At 40.5% G+C, this 16065-nt stretch overlaps 1 protein-coding gene across 5 annotated transcripts in view; it reads left to right on the forward strand.

Moving 5' to 3' along the window:
• The window catches only part of LOC110486047 (CSC1-like protein 2), a 98676-nt gene extending 89519 nt beyond the window's left edge, over positions 1-9157 (forward strand). For 4 of the 5 annotated variants that reach the window (XM_036940690.1, XM_021557361.2, XM_036940691.1 and 1 more), the window contains 4 exons: positions 1724-1891; positions 2046-2182; positions 2323-2409; positions 4980-9157. In XM_036940690.1, coding sequence (XP_036796585.1) covers positions 1724-1891; positions 2046-2182; positions 2323-2409; positions 4980-5162 — 575 coding nt within the window. In that variant the 3' untranslated portion in view covers positions 5163-9157. The remainder of the gene's footprint in view (positions 1-1723; positions 1892-2045; positions 2183-2322; positions 2410-4979) is intronic. The other variant, XM_021557362.2, reaches the window with a different exon arrangement.
• The last annotated feature ends 6908 nt before the right edge of the window (positions 9158-16065 follow it).

Here is a 16065-nt window from a genome sequence, read left to right on the forward strand (position 1 = left end):
ATATCGACTGAAAACATGGCAAACGTTGTTTAGAATCAATCCTCAAGGTGTTTTTCACATATCTCTTCGATGATATATCGTTCGTGGAAGTGTGCTTTCTCTCCTGAATCCCAGGAGAAAATGCCCGCACCTGAAGATTACGCACAAATTTAGACAAAGGACACCGGGCGGACCTCTGGAAAATGTAGTCTCTTATGGCCAATCTTCCAATGATATGCCTACAAATACGTCACAATGCTGCTAAGACCTTGGGCGAACGACAGAAAGTGTAGGCTCATTCGTTGCGCAATCACAGCCATATAAGGAGAGAATGGAAAACAGAGCTTCAGAAATTCTGCTAATTCCTGGGTGATGCATCATCTTGGTTTCGCCTGTAGAATGAGTTCTGGGGCACTTACAGACAAAATCTTTGCAGATTCTGAAACTTCAGAGTGTTTTCTTTCCAAAACTGTCAAGAATATGCATAGTCGAGCATCTTTTCGTGACAAAATATCGCGCTTAAAACGGGAACGTTTTTTATCCAAAAATGAAATAGCGCCCCTAGAGCTCTAACTGGTTAATGCCAGTGAAGGGAAATTTTAACACTACAGCCTACAATGACATTCTAGACGATTCTGTGCTTCCAACTTTGGCAACAGATTGGGGAAGGCCCTTTCCTGTTTCAACATGACAATGCCCTGTGCACAAAGCGAGGTCCATACAAAAAGGGTTTGTCGAGATCGGTTTGGAAGAACTTGACTGGCCTGCACAGAACCATGACCTCAACCCCATCGAACACCTTTGGGATGAATTGGAACACTGACTGCGAGCCAGGTCTAATCGCCCAACATCAGTGCCCAACCTCACAAATGATCTTGTGGGTGAATGGAAGCAAGTCCCTACAGCAATGTTCCAACATCTATTGGAAAGCCTTCCCAGAAGAGTGGAGGCTGCTTTGGTAGCAAAGCAGCCATATTAATGCCCGTGATTTCTGAATGAGATGTTTGATGATCAGCTCTCCACATACTTTTGGTGGCACCAAGAAATGTTATAAAATATATTTACATACATATTCTATGATGTGTTATGTTTCAGAAATATTTTCTGGACATACAGACACCTACTCATTCAAGGGTTTTTCTTTATTTTTTATTATTTTCTACATTGTAGAATAATAGTGGAGACTTCAAAAATATGAAATAGTACATATTTTATATTTGAAATTCTTCAAAGTAGCCACCCTACTTTGAAGACACCTTTGCACACTCTTGGTATTCTCTCACCTGGAATGTTTTTCCAACAGTCTTGAAGGAGTTCCCACATATGCTGAGAAGTTGTTGGCTGCTTTTCCTTCACTCTGTAACTTTTGCCTGGTACTGTGTGTATATAAATATTAGATGAATTCCCCCACATATGTACGTACTGTATTTTATAATACATGTGTTTTTGGTATGGGTAATTTACTCTTGTCTACTTTAGTAAGGATGGGAACATTTATCTTTTGGGCAGAAGTGAGCACACATTTGTTAATTTAATAAATTCTTGTAACCCCCCAACTCAGGAATTTCAACTGTAGCAACCCAGGTGTAATCCCCCAAAGATTAAGCACAGACTATTATCAGAATGTCAGTTTTCTCCAGCAAAGATTTAAAACGGGTGGGAGCAGGTCATGGGAGGTGTATGTTCAGTAGTTATATCGGTTAAACAACCGTTCTCAAACAAAACATGTTCTCCCTCTTTCCAGGTCTGATGTACATGCTGCTGAAGCACCTGGTGGATAGATACAACATGTATTACGCTTACCTTCCCTCGAAACTGGACAAGAAAATCCACTCCGGGGCTGTCAATCAGGTGGTGGCAGCTCCCATCCTCTGTCTCTTTTGGCTGCTATTCTTTTCCACCATGCGCACAGGTAAGGCACTGGGGGATCTTTTTCTTCCCAGAAACAAAGTGGTAAATTGGATTGTTAAGATGTGTTGGTGCCTAACACTCACCACCTTATTCGGAGGGTGAGCCCTGAAGTCAAACATTGTAACTTACTGTCTCTTTGCACTGTTGTAACCCAGGCTTTGTGACCCCCACGTCCATGTTCACTTTGGTGGTCCTAATCATCACCATTGTGGTATGCCTGTCGCACGTCTGCTTCGGCCACTTCAAGTACCTCAGCGCTCACAACTACAAGGTACGGGTCACTGTGCTCAAGGCACGGCTCACCAACATGCCAAGTGTCCAGTCCTTAAATTCAGCTAGCAGACTTAGGCCAAGTAGTCCCATAGAGGATAATCTCTGACAGCTCTTTTCCCCTTCTTTCCACCCTTTCTACCCCCCTCTGGTCTCAAACAGATTGACACCAAGGAAACAGATGTTGACGTGGTTGAAAATGGCCGCCCACCACTCCGCACCTTCTCCGCTCCTTCTACTAAGTCTCAGGTAAGCAGAGAAGCCAATTCCTTTTGGTTTTGGAGTATTCCAAGCTGTTGAATTGTGGGGGACTAGAATGGAACTGTCCAGATTAAACATATATATCTATTTAACCTTTATTTAACTAGGCAAGTCAGTTAAGAACTAGTTATTATTTACAAGTACGGCCTACCAGAGAATAGCAGAACGACAGATTTTTGCCTTGTCAGCTCGGGGATTAGATCCAGAAACCTTTCGGTTACTGGCCCAGTAACCTGCTGCCCCAGATAGCACACTGAGATTGTCCCAACGTTATCGCAATGCACAATATGCGTAATATTGTCCAGTGTTCCGACAATAAGTGTTTGCTTGATCCCTTGACAAACAAACTGACTTTGGCCCAAATCTGTGATTCAAAAAAACAACAAAGCGGTCACCCCGCCATTTTGGAAAATGAAAAAAGATGAGGCTGGAGAAATGTAACCACTCTCAAATTCATAGACCGACCTATCGGTGCAAGGACTGTGAGATCAAAATGATAGCTTTAATATTTTTTTAAGCTATACAGTACTTCGACATTGCAGCCCAACTTTGAAAGCAAGTCGAGAATGACTGATCTACAAATCCACCTTGCGTCATAAATAACTACTCAATATTATTTGTAGATCAGTCACACAATGATTAATTACCCATGATGCATCATGGGTTTTGATGCTCCCGAACACTGCCAATGTCAAGTGTTTTCGGATCATGTCATCGGAAATACTTTTTCTTTTTGAGTACAAAACATAGAAGCGCACCATTTTCATGTGGTTCTCTGTGGCTCAGTTGGTAAAGCATGGTGTTTGCAACGCCAGGACAATGGGTTTGTTTCCCAAGAGCACCCATACGTAAAATGTATGCACAAATGACTAAGTCGCTTTGGATAATAGCGTCTGCTAAATGGAATATATTTATATATTATATACTGTGTGGATCGAGCCCTGAATGCTGATTGGCTGACCGCCGTGGTGTATTAGACCGTATACCACAAAACATGCATGACAAAACATTTATCTTTACTGCTCTAATTACGTTTGTAACCAGTTAATAATAGCAGTAAGGCACCCCGGGGGTTTGTGGTATATGGCCAATATACCACGGCTAAGGGCTGTGTCCAGGCACTCCGCGTTGTGTTGTACATAAGAACAGCCCGTATTGACCACTCCTTCTCAGGCCTTATTGCTTAATTATTATATATGCTGATGTTGGGGTGGTGCTCAAGATGATGAATATGAAATGTTCATTTAATTTTAAATGATATAAAAATTGTTGAATTTAGTTATATTTCCAGCTCTACCTCCAAGCGCTAAATTGCTAGTGTTATAGTGGAAATTCTGACGACTCGGGTTCTGATGCCCGACTTGGCTGTATATAAATGTTTGTCTCCCCGTCAATGCAACTATGTACCATCTCCCTGTCAACTTTTCACCAGCAGCATTCCACTGCCGTCTTGCTTCTGAAGCTAAGCAGGGTCGGCCCTGGTCAGTCCCTGGATGGGAGACCAGATGCTGCTGGAAGAGGTGTTGGAGAGCCAGTATGGGACACTCTTCACCTCTGGTCTTAAGATTGAATGTCAGTACCCCAGGGCAGTGAAGGGGACATTGCCCTGCTTAGGCTCACATATTCCAGATGTGACATTAAATGGGTGTCCTAAATCTGTGTTTAAAAATCCCATGGCACTTATCACAAGAGTAGGGGTGTCATGGCTAAATTCCCAACCTGGCCCTATTTCCATCATGGCCACCTAATCATCCCCTAATTGGCATATATCATTCCTCACCTCTCCGCCATGCTAGCTGATGTGTGGTGAGCGTTCTGGCACGAAATACATTACCCAGGCGAGTGCCACACATTGCTAGTGGATGAGGTGAGTTTCCCCCTTTATTATGTATAGCGCTGTGAGTACCAAAGTTGTTTGAAAGGCGCTATACAAATCCAATCCATTATTATAAACTTTAGATAATTTGCTCCCTGGGTATTCCCTGTCCCAGTGGTTGTTTGGAGTCAGCAGCACTTTTAAATAGGGCTTAATGTCAATTATAATATCTGTTATAGTAAAGGAATTCAATTCCTTAAGAGAAAAATAAAACATAAGTTGCTTGTTCACTGGCCATTCTGATCATCTTCAATGTAAACAAACAGCAGTGTCTTGCTGACTTACGATCGGTTCACATTTTTGGTATTTGAACATGTGAAAAATATATTTTATTTTATCGCATAGAATGGGTGAGTTCCTGCCCGACTAAATGCCCAGGCGTTGTATTCCATCAATCAATGGTTGCGCCGACTGTGCAGTCAGGCATCATTTTGCTATATCATATGATGCGGTTAACTGATATATGAAATACCTATCCAGGGCTTTGTAAGAGCTGGCTTTGGTCTGCAATGTAGTCGGGCAGCAACTCAACCATTGTGTGTTTGGGTTATGATGAAGTATGACGCAATACAAAGCTAAGTAACATGTCAAACACCTTTAACTTCTCAAGATGCCATTTATAAGCATATGAATGGTGAGGTGCAGGATCCTGCATAACATTGAATGTTTGTTTTCTCCTTAGCAACCAACGTACATTGCCCAGGTCTTACGGGACCCAATCACGGAGGACGCTTGCACAGGTAGTGGGGAGGAAGATCGGGGGTCCTCACAGGATGAGGAGATGATCAACACTGGGAATAGTCTCAATGAAGCCGATTTCCAGTCTGGTGAAGACAGCCTCATAGCCAACGAGGTCCACCAGTAACACTACCAGCTGAGAAGGGAGAAAGAGAGAAAGATGGTGAGAGAGGGATTTTGGAGAGGATGAATGCCAGACACAAACAAACCACCAACTTCACTTTGTATTCTAAAACAATCTGCAGTCATTCCTCCCCTATGCTCACCCACTCTGTCACTTTTTTTTTTTTTTGGTTGTGCCTCTGCACATTGGCATTACCGGAAAATGCCACACACACACACACGGTGTAATTGTCTAATTTGGAGCTTGTCTGTACGGATTCTTCAAAGTCCCCTCTCAGTGTATTTTGAACACCTATCTGCGCGATATGAATCTGGGTGTTGACGCCCCTTGTTTTATTTATTTATCTACTGGAGTCCTACACTTTTATGGAGCTACTATGGAGCACAAGTCCAACACTGGTTTTCATCAAACCCAAAAAGATGTAGTCCCAGGAAGAAAAAAACATACAATAGCCTAGACTTTGTACATATCCCAAAATATACCAACCCATTTTTGTCTCTCTTATTGGGAAGAGGGGGGGTAAAAATTGTGCCTGGTTTGAGTTTCTTTTCATCCACGTTTCCTTACTTGTGTGTCTAACTACTAAATCCCCATCAGGGTGGCTCAGGACTGGTGGAGAGGTCAGGAAAGTTAGGCTACAAGGTCTCCAATGAAGTCTTGCTCCAAGCACAGGGCCCATTTAACTTTTATGGGTCTACAGACTCACACCCAAACTAAACTTGGTTCATTCTTGTCAACGTGCAAAGCACCCTGCATTAGGTCTTCTTTCTCATTAGTTTATGAACAAAATGACTTGCTTGTCCCTTTTTTCATTGATGTCTTCTGTTTGTCATAAGATATTCACTCTGCCACTGAAAATCCTAGTCAGTGGTTGGAGACACCATCTTTAACATGACGTATAAAAAGATGATGCAGTCGCTCAAGTTCTTTTTTTTTTTTAAGTGTTTACTTCATGTGTCTCACGTCACTGAATGGGCAGTGTTGGAGGATATCAGGGCCATGACATCGGCCCTCTATCGTGTCATAAGACATTCCAAAGACGGCTTTGAGCATGGCATGCCAAACAGCCAACCTGCCAGTCTCCGCTCAGTTGGATTGTGGTATTTCTGGTGTGATTTGTTGTCATGACATTTGTCTACAGTGATGACTTGTCAGTCTCTCTGCTCCCCTCCATCCTGTCCTTCTCAGTTTCCAAAGGGTCAGTCATGGATAGCTTGGGGACTCTTGCAGCCACTGATATTGTACAGTTTTTTAAAATGTTTTCTTTTTGTTTTTTATTTTACCTCTACTACCTTAAACATATGGACATCTACACCTGAAATAGGAAGCAAATGTTCTTGTCAGCGCATAGTTCAGTTGTCAACTTCTACTGTGAGTTCTGTTCACCTTGATCTTGAACATTTGCACAATCTTTCAAAAGTTTAGCTTGAGTTGTAGATCCATGGAAAAGCAGTGCTTTTGCACTTGATGATCTACCTTTTAAGCCTGGAGTTTTCAGCAGGCCTGTGAGAAGGTATATGGGTCCTGTCTGTGTTTAAGTGTGCACTAACAGTAGATCAAAACATGAGAACGCCAAACAAAGTTGCTAAGGATTTAAACATTAACAGACCCCCCCCCCCATATTCTTTATTATTCCTGATTCTTGCAATGTTTATATTTACTTACAGTTGAAATTTGGAGAGGGGTCAACTACAGATTTTAATCTATAAGTAGGAAAACAATTGTTTTACAATGACTTTCATGCGCGTGAGCATTGTGTTTGTTTATTTTTTGTAGTCAAGCCTTGTCTTTCGTCCCACAGGGAACAAAAAACAAGGTTTAAATTGTGAGTACCCACTTAGTGTTTGTTGACTATGGTCATCTACTGGTGCCTGTTCTTTTGAGTCAAGAAGTGTTCAAAGATAAACTAGATCTGGGGGGGGGGGGGGGGGGGGGGGGCACTGGGAGACATGAAGAAACTGGTCTTGCCTCAAGTTGTACACTCTACCCTTAAAATCTTACAATCAGAAGTACGCTGAGGTGAGCTAATGCATCTCTGGAGGAGCCAAGTCCCAATGAATTAGCTGTTTTTCTATGCTTCCTCTCAGAGGCAATAGTAATGAAGTGTAGATGAACAAAATGTAGCCTTAGTAAAGTATTTTGCTCCTCAGGAGTCATACTTATGTAAGATCATTTTTCAGATATACAGCACCAATGAATAGCGATGCTTCCATTTATTTTTGTCACATCAGTTTGGGTGCAGTGTGTTTTCATGCACTTAGATGCAAAGTATCATGAAGTTGTCTCTGATTGAAGTGCAATCAGTCAGATGCCCGGTTGAGAACAACATGGCATCATGGGCTGGCCCTTTTGGCTTAGATGTCGGCCATCTTTGTTTTGCACTTTCTGGAACAGAACTGTGGTATTAAGGCCAGAGTCTATTTTGGCCCTCAGCCTCTTTTCTCAGCCTGCATAGCAACTACCCCATTTGGTGTTCAGTTATACTCTGGGAAATTGTGATGACATTTCAAAGCCAGTGTGCACTTTCTTTTCTAAATGAACATCAAGCGCAAAACACATGAAGATACAATCAAATACTTCCATAAAAGGCATTAGGTAGAAATAAATTAATGCACAACTATGTATATAATTTCATATGTCTTAAATTACCACAATTTCATGAATTTGATTTATATAATCCAAAACAGAAAAAAGTGTATAACAGAACAAAAGCGGAAATAAATGTCACTTTCCAAGAGTAATAAATCACTGGGTAAGTATAATCAATATACAGTAGTGATGGCTCATTCGCCCTAGTAGCTCCCTAATACTGTTAAGTGGAGCATTCAAAGTATTGCTTTATAAACCTAGCCAGTCCTTTCAGATATGCGAACACCATAGGGATAGGGCCAAATGGAAGAGACTACGGACCAAAAATTGACCAAGTGTGGCTGCACTGACTAGTCCAACCGATGAGGTGCAGTGATCGTGAAGGTCTGCTAGAGGTCACTGTATAGCTGTGTTTTTGTATTACTATAATTAGTCATTCGTTTTTGTATTTCATCTCTGTGCAAAATGATTTGTAACGAAAAAAAGGATGTTTTACCAATTTGCATCAGGAACATACAAGTGCGACAATCAGCAAAGAAATAGAACTAGAGCAGTCTCAGGTGTACTTGTTTTTTTTTATGTTTACATCTGTTTGTTTTTTTACATTGTATTAGTTGTTTTCAACTTTGAGCGTTTCGATCTGTTGACGAAGCTAATCTATGAAAGCTATGGCTATTGGTAACATTCCATCAGAGGAAAAATGAAAACATGTACCATGGTTGTCTTGTTATTAGCAGCACATGTTCCTCTGTAGACACACTGAAATGACCATTGTATGGTGGTTTGTCACCTGTTTGAAAACCATTGCTCCATGCTGGATATATTGTCGCTTTTCTGTGTCTACCCTGGTCTGTAACTTCTGTTTCCCTTTAAGTGAGTGTGCACTAACACTATCCAGTGAAAGTACATTTTCCTGACACAATAAGACATATTTTAAGAGACTTGCTTGCTAATAGACAGTCTATTTCTCAATGGAAATGAAGTTATTTTACAGCAACACTATTCTATGGTGACAAAAAAGGCTTTGGGATTCAGGTAAATCGCAAAAGGAACTGTGTTCAGTGACACAGCCTATTCCAGATGTGATACCGATGTATGTATTATATTGATAGCTGTGACAATGCAGTTACATTTATTGGTAATTTTTTTATTTATCATGATCTGAGTTTTTATTTAATTTTATATTTGTTGCTTAGGATTTAAGTTGTGAAAAGAAGAATGTGATCTAAAAAATAAACGTGTCAAATGCTCAGAAGGATTGGGAATGGTTTGCTAAAAGTTTGTTTAGATTTCAATATATATATTTTTGTAAATAGCCATCAAAATTCACTATTAAGTTATGGTAGTGTTATAAAGTACATCTACAGTTTCTAATAAAGCATGAATATGGGTAGGGCTACGTAAATACAGCGAATGGTCACACGTTTGTTTGTTTTTCAGTCTCTGCAAACATTCATGCTGGTTCCCTTCACTAAGACAACTCATTTAATTTGATGCGGTAGATTTGCCAGGTTGTGTGTACTATTTATTTAGACTTTTGTCCAAAGGTCTGTGTGGTGAGGCATTTGTCATTATTATCTGTTCCTCGAGCAATAACATCGTCATTCATCCCTCACGTTGAGGAGCGATCCCTGTGGTAAGCAGAGATTTCATCTCGTTTGACATAATGCTATTCCAGTTACAGTGGTTTTGTAGGAGATTTGGTTTTCCAAACCCCTTACATATGTTTTTGTTTTTTGTGATAGAACAGTAGGGGAGAGCGTGAGAGAGATGGAAGGGCACCTAAGGGAAAGTGGCCGAGACGTTTGTTTGGTCAGGAGCGGTACCGCTACACCAGACTCTGGCACTAATTTACAATCCGATCACACTTTGTAGACACCTTTAAAGGTCATTTTAAGGTCATGCCCTCAAGGGCATCCTGTTTCCATTTACCATCCTTGAGATGTTTCTACAACTTGAGTGGAGTCCACCTGTGGTAAATTCGATTGATTGGACATGATTTGGAACGGCACACACCTGACTATATAAGGTTCCAGTCTCATAGCAAAGGGTCTGAATACGTATGCCAATAAGGTATCTATTTAAAAAATATATACATTTGCAAAAACCTTGTTTTTGCTTTGTCTTTTTTATTGTGTGTAGATTGATTGAGGGAAAAACTTTATTTAATAGATTTGAGAAAAGGGATGTTAACGTAAGAAAATGTGGAAAACGTCAAGGGATCTGAATATTTTCAGAATGCACTGTACTTTAACCTGGACCTCTGTCTCAAAATGTGCATCTGCCAATTAAAATGTTTAAAGTAGTTGCACACGATCAAGCGCAATATGTTAGCTGTTCCCATCAGATAACTTGGCAGACAGTGGCGTGCATTCATGGATGCCAAGGGAAGCCAGGCTTCCCCCAAAAAATGTATCAGGAAAAATCCTTATAAAATAATGTCTCTTTCATATTGCTGGATGGCATTGGCGTTTCCCTACAATTAGGTGACTCAACATGTTTTTTTCTACATGCACACAGAAATCAGAACCAGGGACAGCAACGTTATGTTAATCTTATTTTGATTGGAATAAATCATTTTTGGAATCTTTTAGTTGTCACTGTATTTGACTAAGCGTAAGTGATTTGATGTTTAAATGGTGCTGGAATAGTGGAGGCAGCTCCTGTTTTCTATGGAATTGCGGTAACTACGTGGTTCTAAATCAATAGCTGTTTAGTGGTCTGAAAATGTTGGAAACATTAACTTGCTTGACCATGTAACTGTTTGTTACATGCAACATGCTTTGTGGACATCACTGGACAGAGGTTGCTCTCCGGTTTTGTGATGAAACAAAGGCGCGGTTGAATTTATTCGGCATTTAGGCCTACATATCACGGGTGCAAGTTATATGAACTAACAGGTTATAGAGAACCCAATTCTCACAACACACAGGTTGTAATATGGCTTTTTTTTATGGCTTCCCCTGTGATTTTACCCATCCACCACTACTGCAGACAGTCCTGAGCTAACCTACACACAGCTGGCCGTGATAATATCCGGTTCAAATTCCGTATCAGCAAATTAAAATCGTTGACTTAGTTGGACGTGATCCGACACTTGTTTATGAATGCCAACGGGAACGTTCTGATAACCAAAGCAACTACATTACATTTGTTGGTTATTTCTTAAACGTCTAAGCCATTTTATCACATATTTGATCAAATATTTAATTTGGCCTTTACTACTATAGCCTGTAGAAAAGCATTGAAAAACACATTTAAAAATACATCATAAGGAATAAAGTTTTAAGGTGTCCTATATCTAGGAGATACAAGAAAGCCCAGGAAATACATACAGTACCAGCCAAAAGTTTGGACACCTACTCATTCAAGGTTTTTTCTTTATTTTTACCATTTTCAGAATGTTCAGGTAGCCATGCTGGTTAAGTGTGCCTTGAATTCTAAATAAATCACTGACAGTGTCACCAGCAAAGCACCCCCACACCTTTTTTTATTTCACCTTTATTTAACCAGGTAGGCTAGTTGAGAACAAGTTCTCATTTGCAACTGCGACCTAGCCGAGATAAAGCATAGCAATTCGACACATACAACAACAGAGTTACATATGGAATAAACAAAACATAGTCAGTAATACAGTAGAACAAAAGAAAACAAAAAGTCTATATACAGTTAGTGCAAATTAGGTAAGCTAAGGGGAGGTAAGGCTAAAAATAGGCCATGGTGGCGAAGTAATTACAATATAGCAATTAAACACTGGAATGGTAGATGTGCAGAATATGAATGTGCAAGTAGAGATACTGGGGTGCAAAGGAGCAAGATAAATAAATAAATAAATACAGTATGGGGATGAGGTAGGTAGATAGATGGGCTATGTACAGGTGCAGTGATCTGTGAGCTGCTCTGACAGCTGGTGCTTAAAGCTAGTGAGGGAGATATGAGTCCAGATCTAGTGATTTTTGCAGTTCTTTCCAGTTATTGGCAGCAAAGAACTGGAAGGAAAGGCGACCAAAGGAGGAATTGGCTTTGGGGGATGACCAGTGAGATATACCTGCTGGAGCATGTGCTATGAGTGGGTGCTGCTATGGTGACCAGTGAGCTGCGATAAGGCGCGGCTTTACCTAGCAGAGAGTTGTAGATAACCTGTAGCCAGTGGGTTTGGCGACGAGTATGAAGCGAGGGCCAACTAACGAGAGCGTACAGGTCGCAGTGGTGGGTAGTGTATGGGGCTTTGGTGAGAGAATTGATGGCACTGTGATAGACTACATCCAATTTGTTGAGTAGAGTGTTAGAGGCTATTTTATAGACCTCCATAGTTCAGTGGGAACCACAAATGCGAAGATCATCCGTTCACCTACTCTGCATTTCACAAAGACACAGTGGTTGGAACAAAAAATCTCACATTTCCACCTGTCTATGTCCATTGCTTGTGTTTCTTGGCCCAAGCAAGTCTCTTCTTCTCATTGGTGTCCTTTAGTAGTGGTTTCTTTGCAGCAATTTGACCATGAAGGTCTGATTCACAAAGTCTCCTCTGAATAGTTGATGTGGAGATGTCTGTTTCTTGAACTCTTTGGCTGGTAACTCTAATGAACGTATCCTCTGCAGCAGAGGTAACTCTGGGTCTTCCTTTCCTGTGGGGATCCTCATGAGAGACAGTTTCATGATGGTTTTTGAGACTGCACTTGAAGATACTTTCAAAGTTCTTGACATTTTCCATATTGACTGACCTTCATGTCTTAAAGTAATGATGGACTGTCATTTCAATTTGCTTTTTTGAGCTGTTCTTGCCATAATATAATATAATATAATAATAATATCTGGTCTTTTACCAGATAGAGCTATCTTCTGTATACCACCCCTACCTTGTCACAACAACTGATTGGCTCAAACGCATTAATAAATAAATCAATTCCACAAATTAACTTTTAACAAGGCACACATGTTAATTGACATGCATTCTTGGTGACTTCCTCATGATGCTGGTTGAGAGAATGCCAAGAGTGTGCAAAGCTGTTGTCAAGGCAAAGGGTGGCTACTTTGAGGAATCTCAAATATGAAATATATTTTGATTTGTTTAACATTTTTTGGTTACTACATAATTCCATATGTGTTATTTCATAGTTTGATGTCTTCACTATTGTTCTACAATGTAGAAAATAGTAAAAAATAAAGAAAAACATGGAATGAGTAGGTGTGTCCAAACCTTTGACTTGTACTGTATATATATATTTTTACACATATATTTAATCTCTTATTTTTTGGGGCAAAAACTAACCCCATACTTCCATAAGTTTGTATGGGTTATGAGTCCCGTGACACTTGTGGGAGTCATAGAGCAAAACGGAGAACACCATTGTGAGTCTCATCTTTCCTTAGAGTGGAATGCTACAGACTTTTTTTTGTGAGAAGAGACATTTTCAGGATGTCTCCTGGTCTGATTAACAGCGCTGTTGCTCTGCAACTTTCCACCGCAGATGCAGAAGGGCGACATAGGCGGATGCTGTGTATTGAGACTCGGCCCACGCAACAACAAAAAAAAAAACGGATATCTAAACTGACGGATTTTGATGGGTATTTTTTTCTTATGTTACTTAGATTGACACACTGGTGCGTCAATAGGATCTAAGGGGATTTATATTGCACAGTGTAGAGCGCCTACCTTGCATTTGTTGCAGATTGTGGCAAGTGTTCAAATCCCACCATTTTTTTCTTTGAAATGTAGAATTACATTTGTGTTTGTATGTTGAGAATTGAAGTGCCGCCAACAGCTTGAAAATGTAGATTAAGAATGAATTTAATAAATACCTACGTCTTCCTTCAGCCTTGCAGACAAACACACTGCTATTGCCTCATAGGCTGTTACGTGGGCATGTCGGCCTACAACGTTTTATCAGACTTTTTATATTCATCTACCTGGTCACATATGTGTTATTTGACCTTTGAACCTTGCCTCGACACGGGCTTCAAAATGACGCCCATTATATCTCCCATTTCTGGGTTTACCCCCTTAGTTGATCACACCACCAATTTACGGTTAACAGTAAGAGGTAAACTACAGCTATTTGACATGACCACGAGCATCTTCAACTTTTTTTTTTACAATGTACAAATAAACGTACATGTTGTATATTCCTCCTAGATCTTTATTGCAGTGTATGAAACAGGCAAAAACTTGGGATTTTGTCATATATGCGAAAATGTGCCTTTCTGAATTTTGTCTTAACGTTAGTAAGCTAGTAGCCTAGCCAAAGATGCATCATCCAGTATTGGGACCTAGTGGAACAAAAGTCAACCTTGAATTTGGAGATTTAAAATATCCCTCTGGAGGCCAAGTTGATCTATTTTAAGAAATACCATTGGTTGGTGGATATAAAGTCTACGATCTTTTAATAGGCTGATGTGAAATTTGTCAGCTGGTTAGGTTAGCATAGGGAAGATGAAATTCATGTCAGAGGCCCGGGCAAGAAGCTAGTGGATGGCGAGATGGAGAGGAAGAAAGAAGAGCACGAGGTTCAAACCCAAACCGTCATCTGCGAAATTTGAGTCAAATACAGGACAGATACTGTAATTACACTCCTGAAAACCCTGAGCAGTCGACAGATGGTAAACTCTCAGAAATTTAACCTGACAAGTGAAGAGGAAGAACCTGCTCAGGTGAGGTGAAGGCTTCCGAGCCTCACCCCAGTGATAAGGAAAATACCAGAGATGTCCTCTGGCCTAGGAGTATGATTCATGGAGATAGTGGATCCATGCCTTTTGGCAGATCCAGTTGTGGTTTCAGGCTGGGTGAAAAAGTCTTTGGCCTCTGTCAATTCGGTCCAAGTATCATCCAGAAGTGGACTTGCTGATTTTTTATTTTTTTTGGGAGTGTCTGCTGCCCAAAGTGAGAGGACGCTACGTTATCTTCTTGACAAAAAGCTGTGTCCTGCTTTGCTCTCCGGCGCAGAGTGCCGCTGAAAGGAGTGATAACTGGGGTGGTGTTGAGGTGGATCGACTGACATTGAGGATCAGCGCCTGTGATGCACGCAGAAAGTCTCACATGCTTAGGCAGTGAGGAAAGTAGAGGATGGAGGGCAAAGGGTGAAGGAGCCTGAGAAGATCCCTGTGAGTAATAGGCCAGTACAGAGTGACCTGAACAGTTTGGCGTTTATTGCTATGGTCATTAATTGTACCTCACGGATGGGGAAAAAATAAATCCCAGTAGATTGTATTAGCAGCAGCAGAGAGGTATTTTAGTGCAGAAGAACTACAGGGGGTTTTGAGAGAAGGGATTCTAGGGTCTGTTAGGGCCAAAGTAGTGGGAAGGGATGGTGGGATGTGTTGGGGATGGTGGTGTGTTTACTGAAAGAAAATTGCACCACCATGTAACCCTATATACTCTACACAGTGTTTTTGTGAACAAATGTGCAATACACTCTCTGAATTGTTGAAGGCAGCAATACGCAACAAAGTGTCTTGTCTGCCAGAAAACCACACAAAGAAGAGGAGGTTAGCATAGGGCTAATGATGGGGCCAGCTACAATGCAATGTTCTTATCACGTCAACGATAAACCACAGAGCAACCAATATAGATCCTCCATTCATAGTCTTGAATTCCTGGAAATCATTCTGAATCAGATTTTTTTTTTTTTTTACCAATATGTTGAATATCTAAATTATTTGAATAATTTAAAATTTGCAACAGATATGGTGCAGCTCTAACAATGCCAGATCTTAATTTGATCACTATTTGGTCGTATAATTTTCCCCGTGCATCAGGAAATTCAAATCAGCCTTGTTATTTAGATACATTCTCTCCATGCGGGGCAGTCAAATGATTTGGACCAGTGCCAGCTATCAAAATCATCCTCGCTCAAATGCTAACGCACCAGACAGAATATTAACAAATGTGCTACTGCAGGCCTATAGATCATATTTCTACAACATTCAAATGAACTAAAATATATCTGAAGTGCATCCATACACATCAACAAGCGTAGTTTTATATAGCTTCACACAGATATTGGTATCAACTACAACATACAAGTGTCAAGTGTTTCTGAAAAGCAGCTGAACAGTAGACTAGAACTAAAATATAGCCTACTGCCTATCAAAACGAATTGCACATATTGGCCTATAATATCTGATGTAAAGACGTGATGAAATTGAGAATAGTGAGATAATGGAGCACAATGGCTCATGAAAGAGAGCGACTGATTTTAAAACCCCAAAAACGCAGCCCATGATTGTTTTGATCTATAGTTTATCGAAAAAGAGGTCATCTTAAGGTTTCTAGTGAACCTAAGGCTACTGAAAAAACGGTCAATTTTGTTAAATTGTG

The sequence above is a fragment of the Oncorhynchus mykiss genome, chromosome 13 (assembly GCF_013265735.2).
Source record: "Oncorhynchus mykiss isolate Arlee chromosome 13, USDA_OmykA_1.1, whole genome shotgun sequence".
NCBI lineage: Eukaryota > Metazoa > Chordata > Actinopteri > Salmoniformes > Salmonidae > Oncorhynchus > Oncorhynchus mykiss.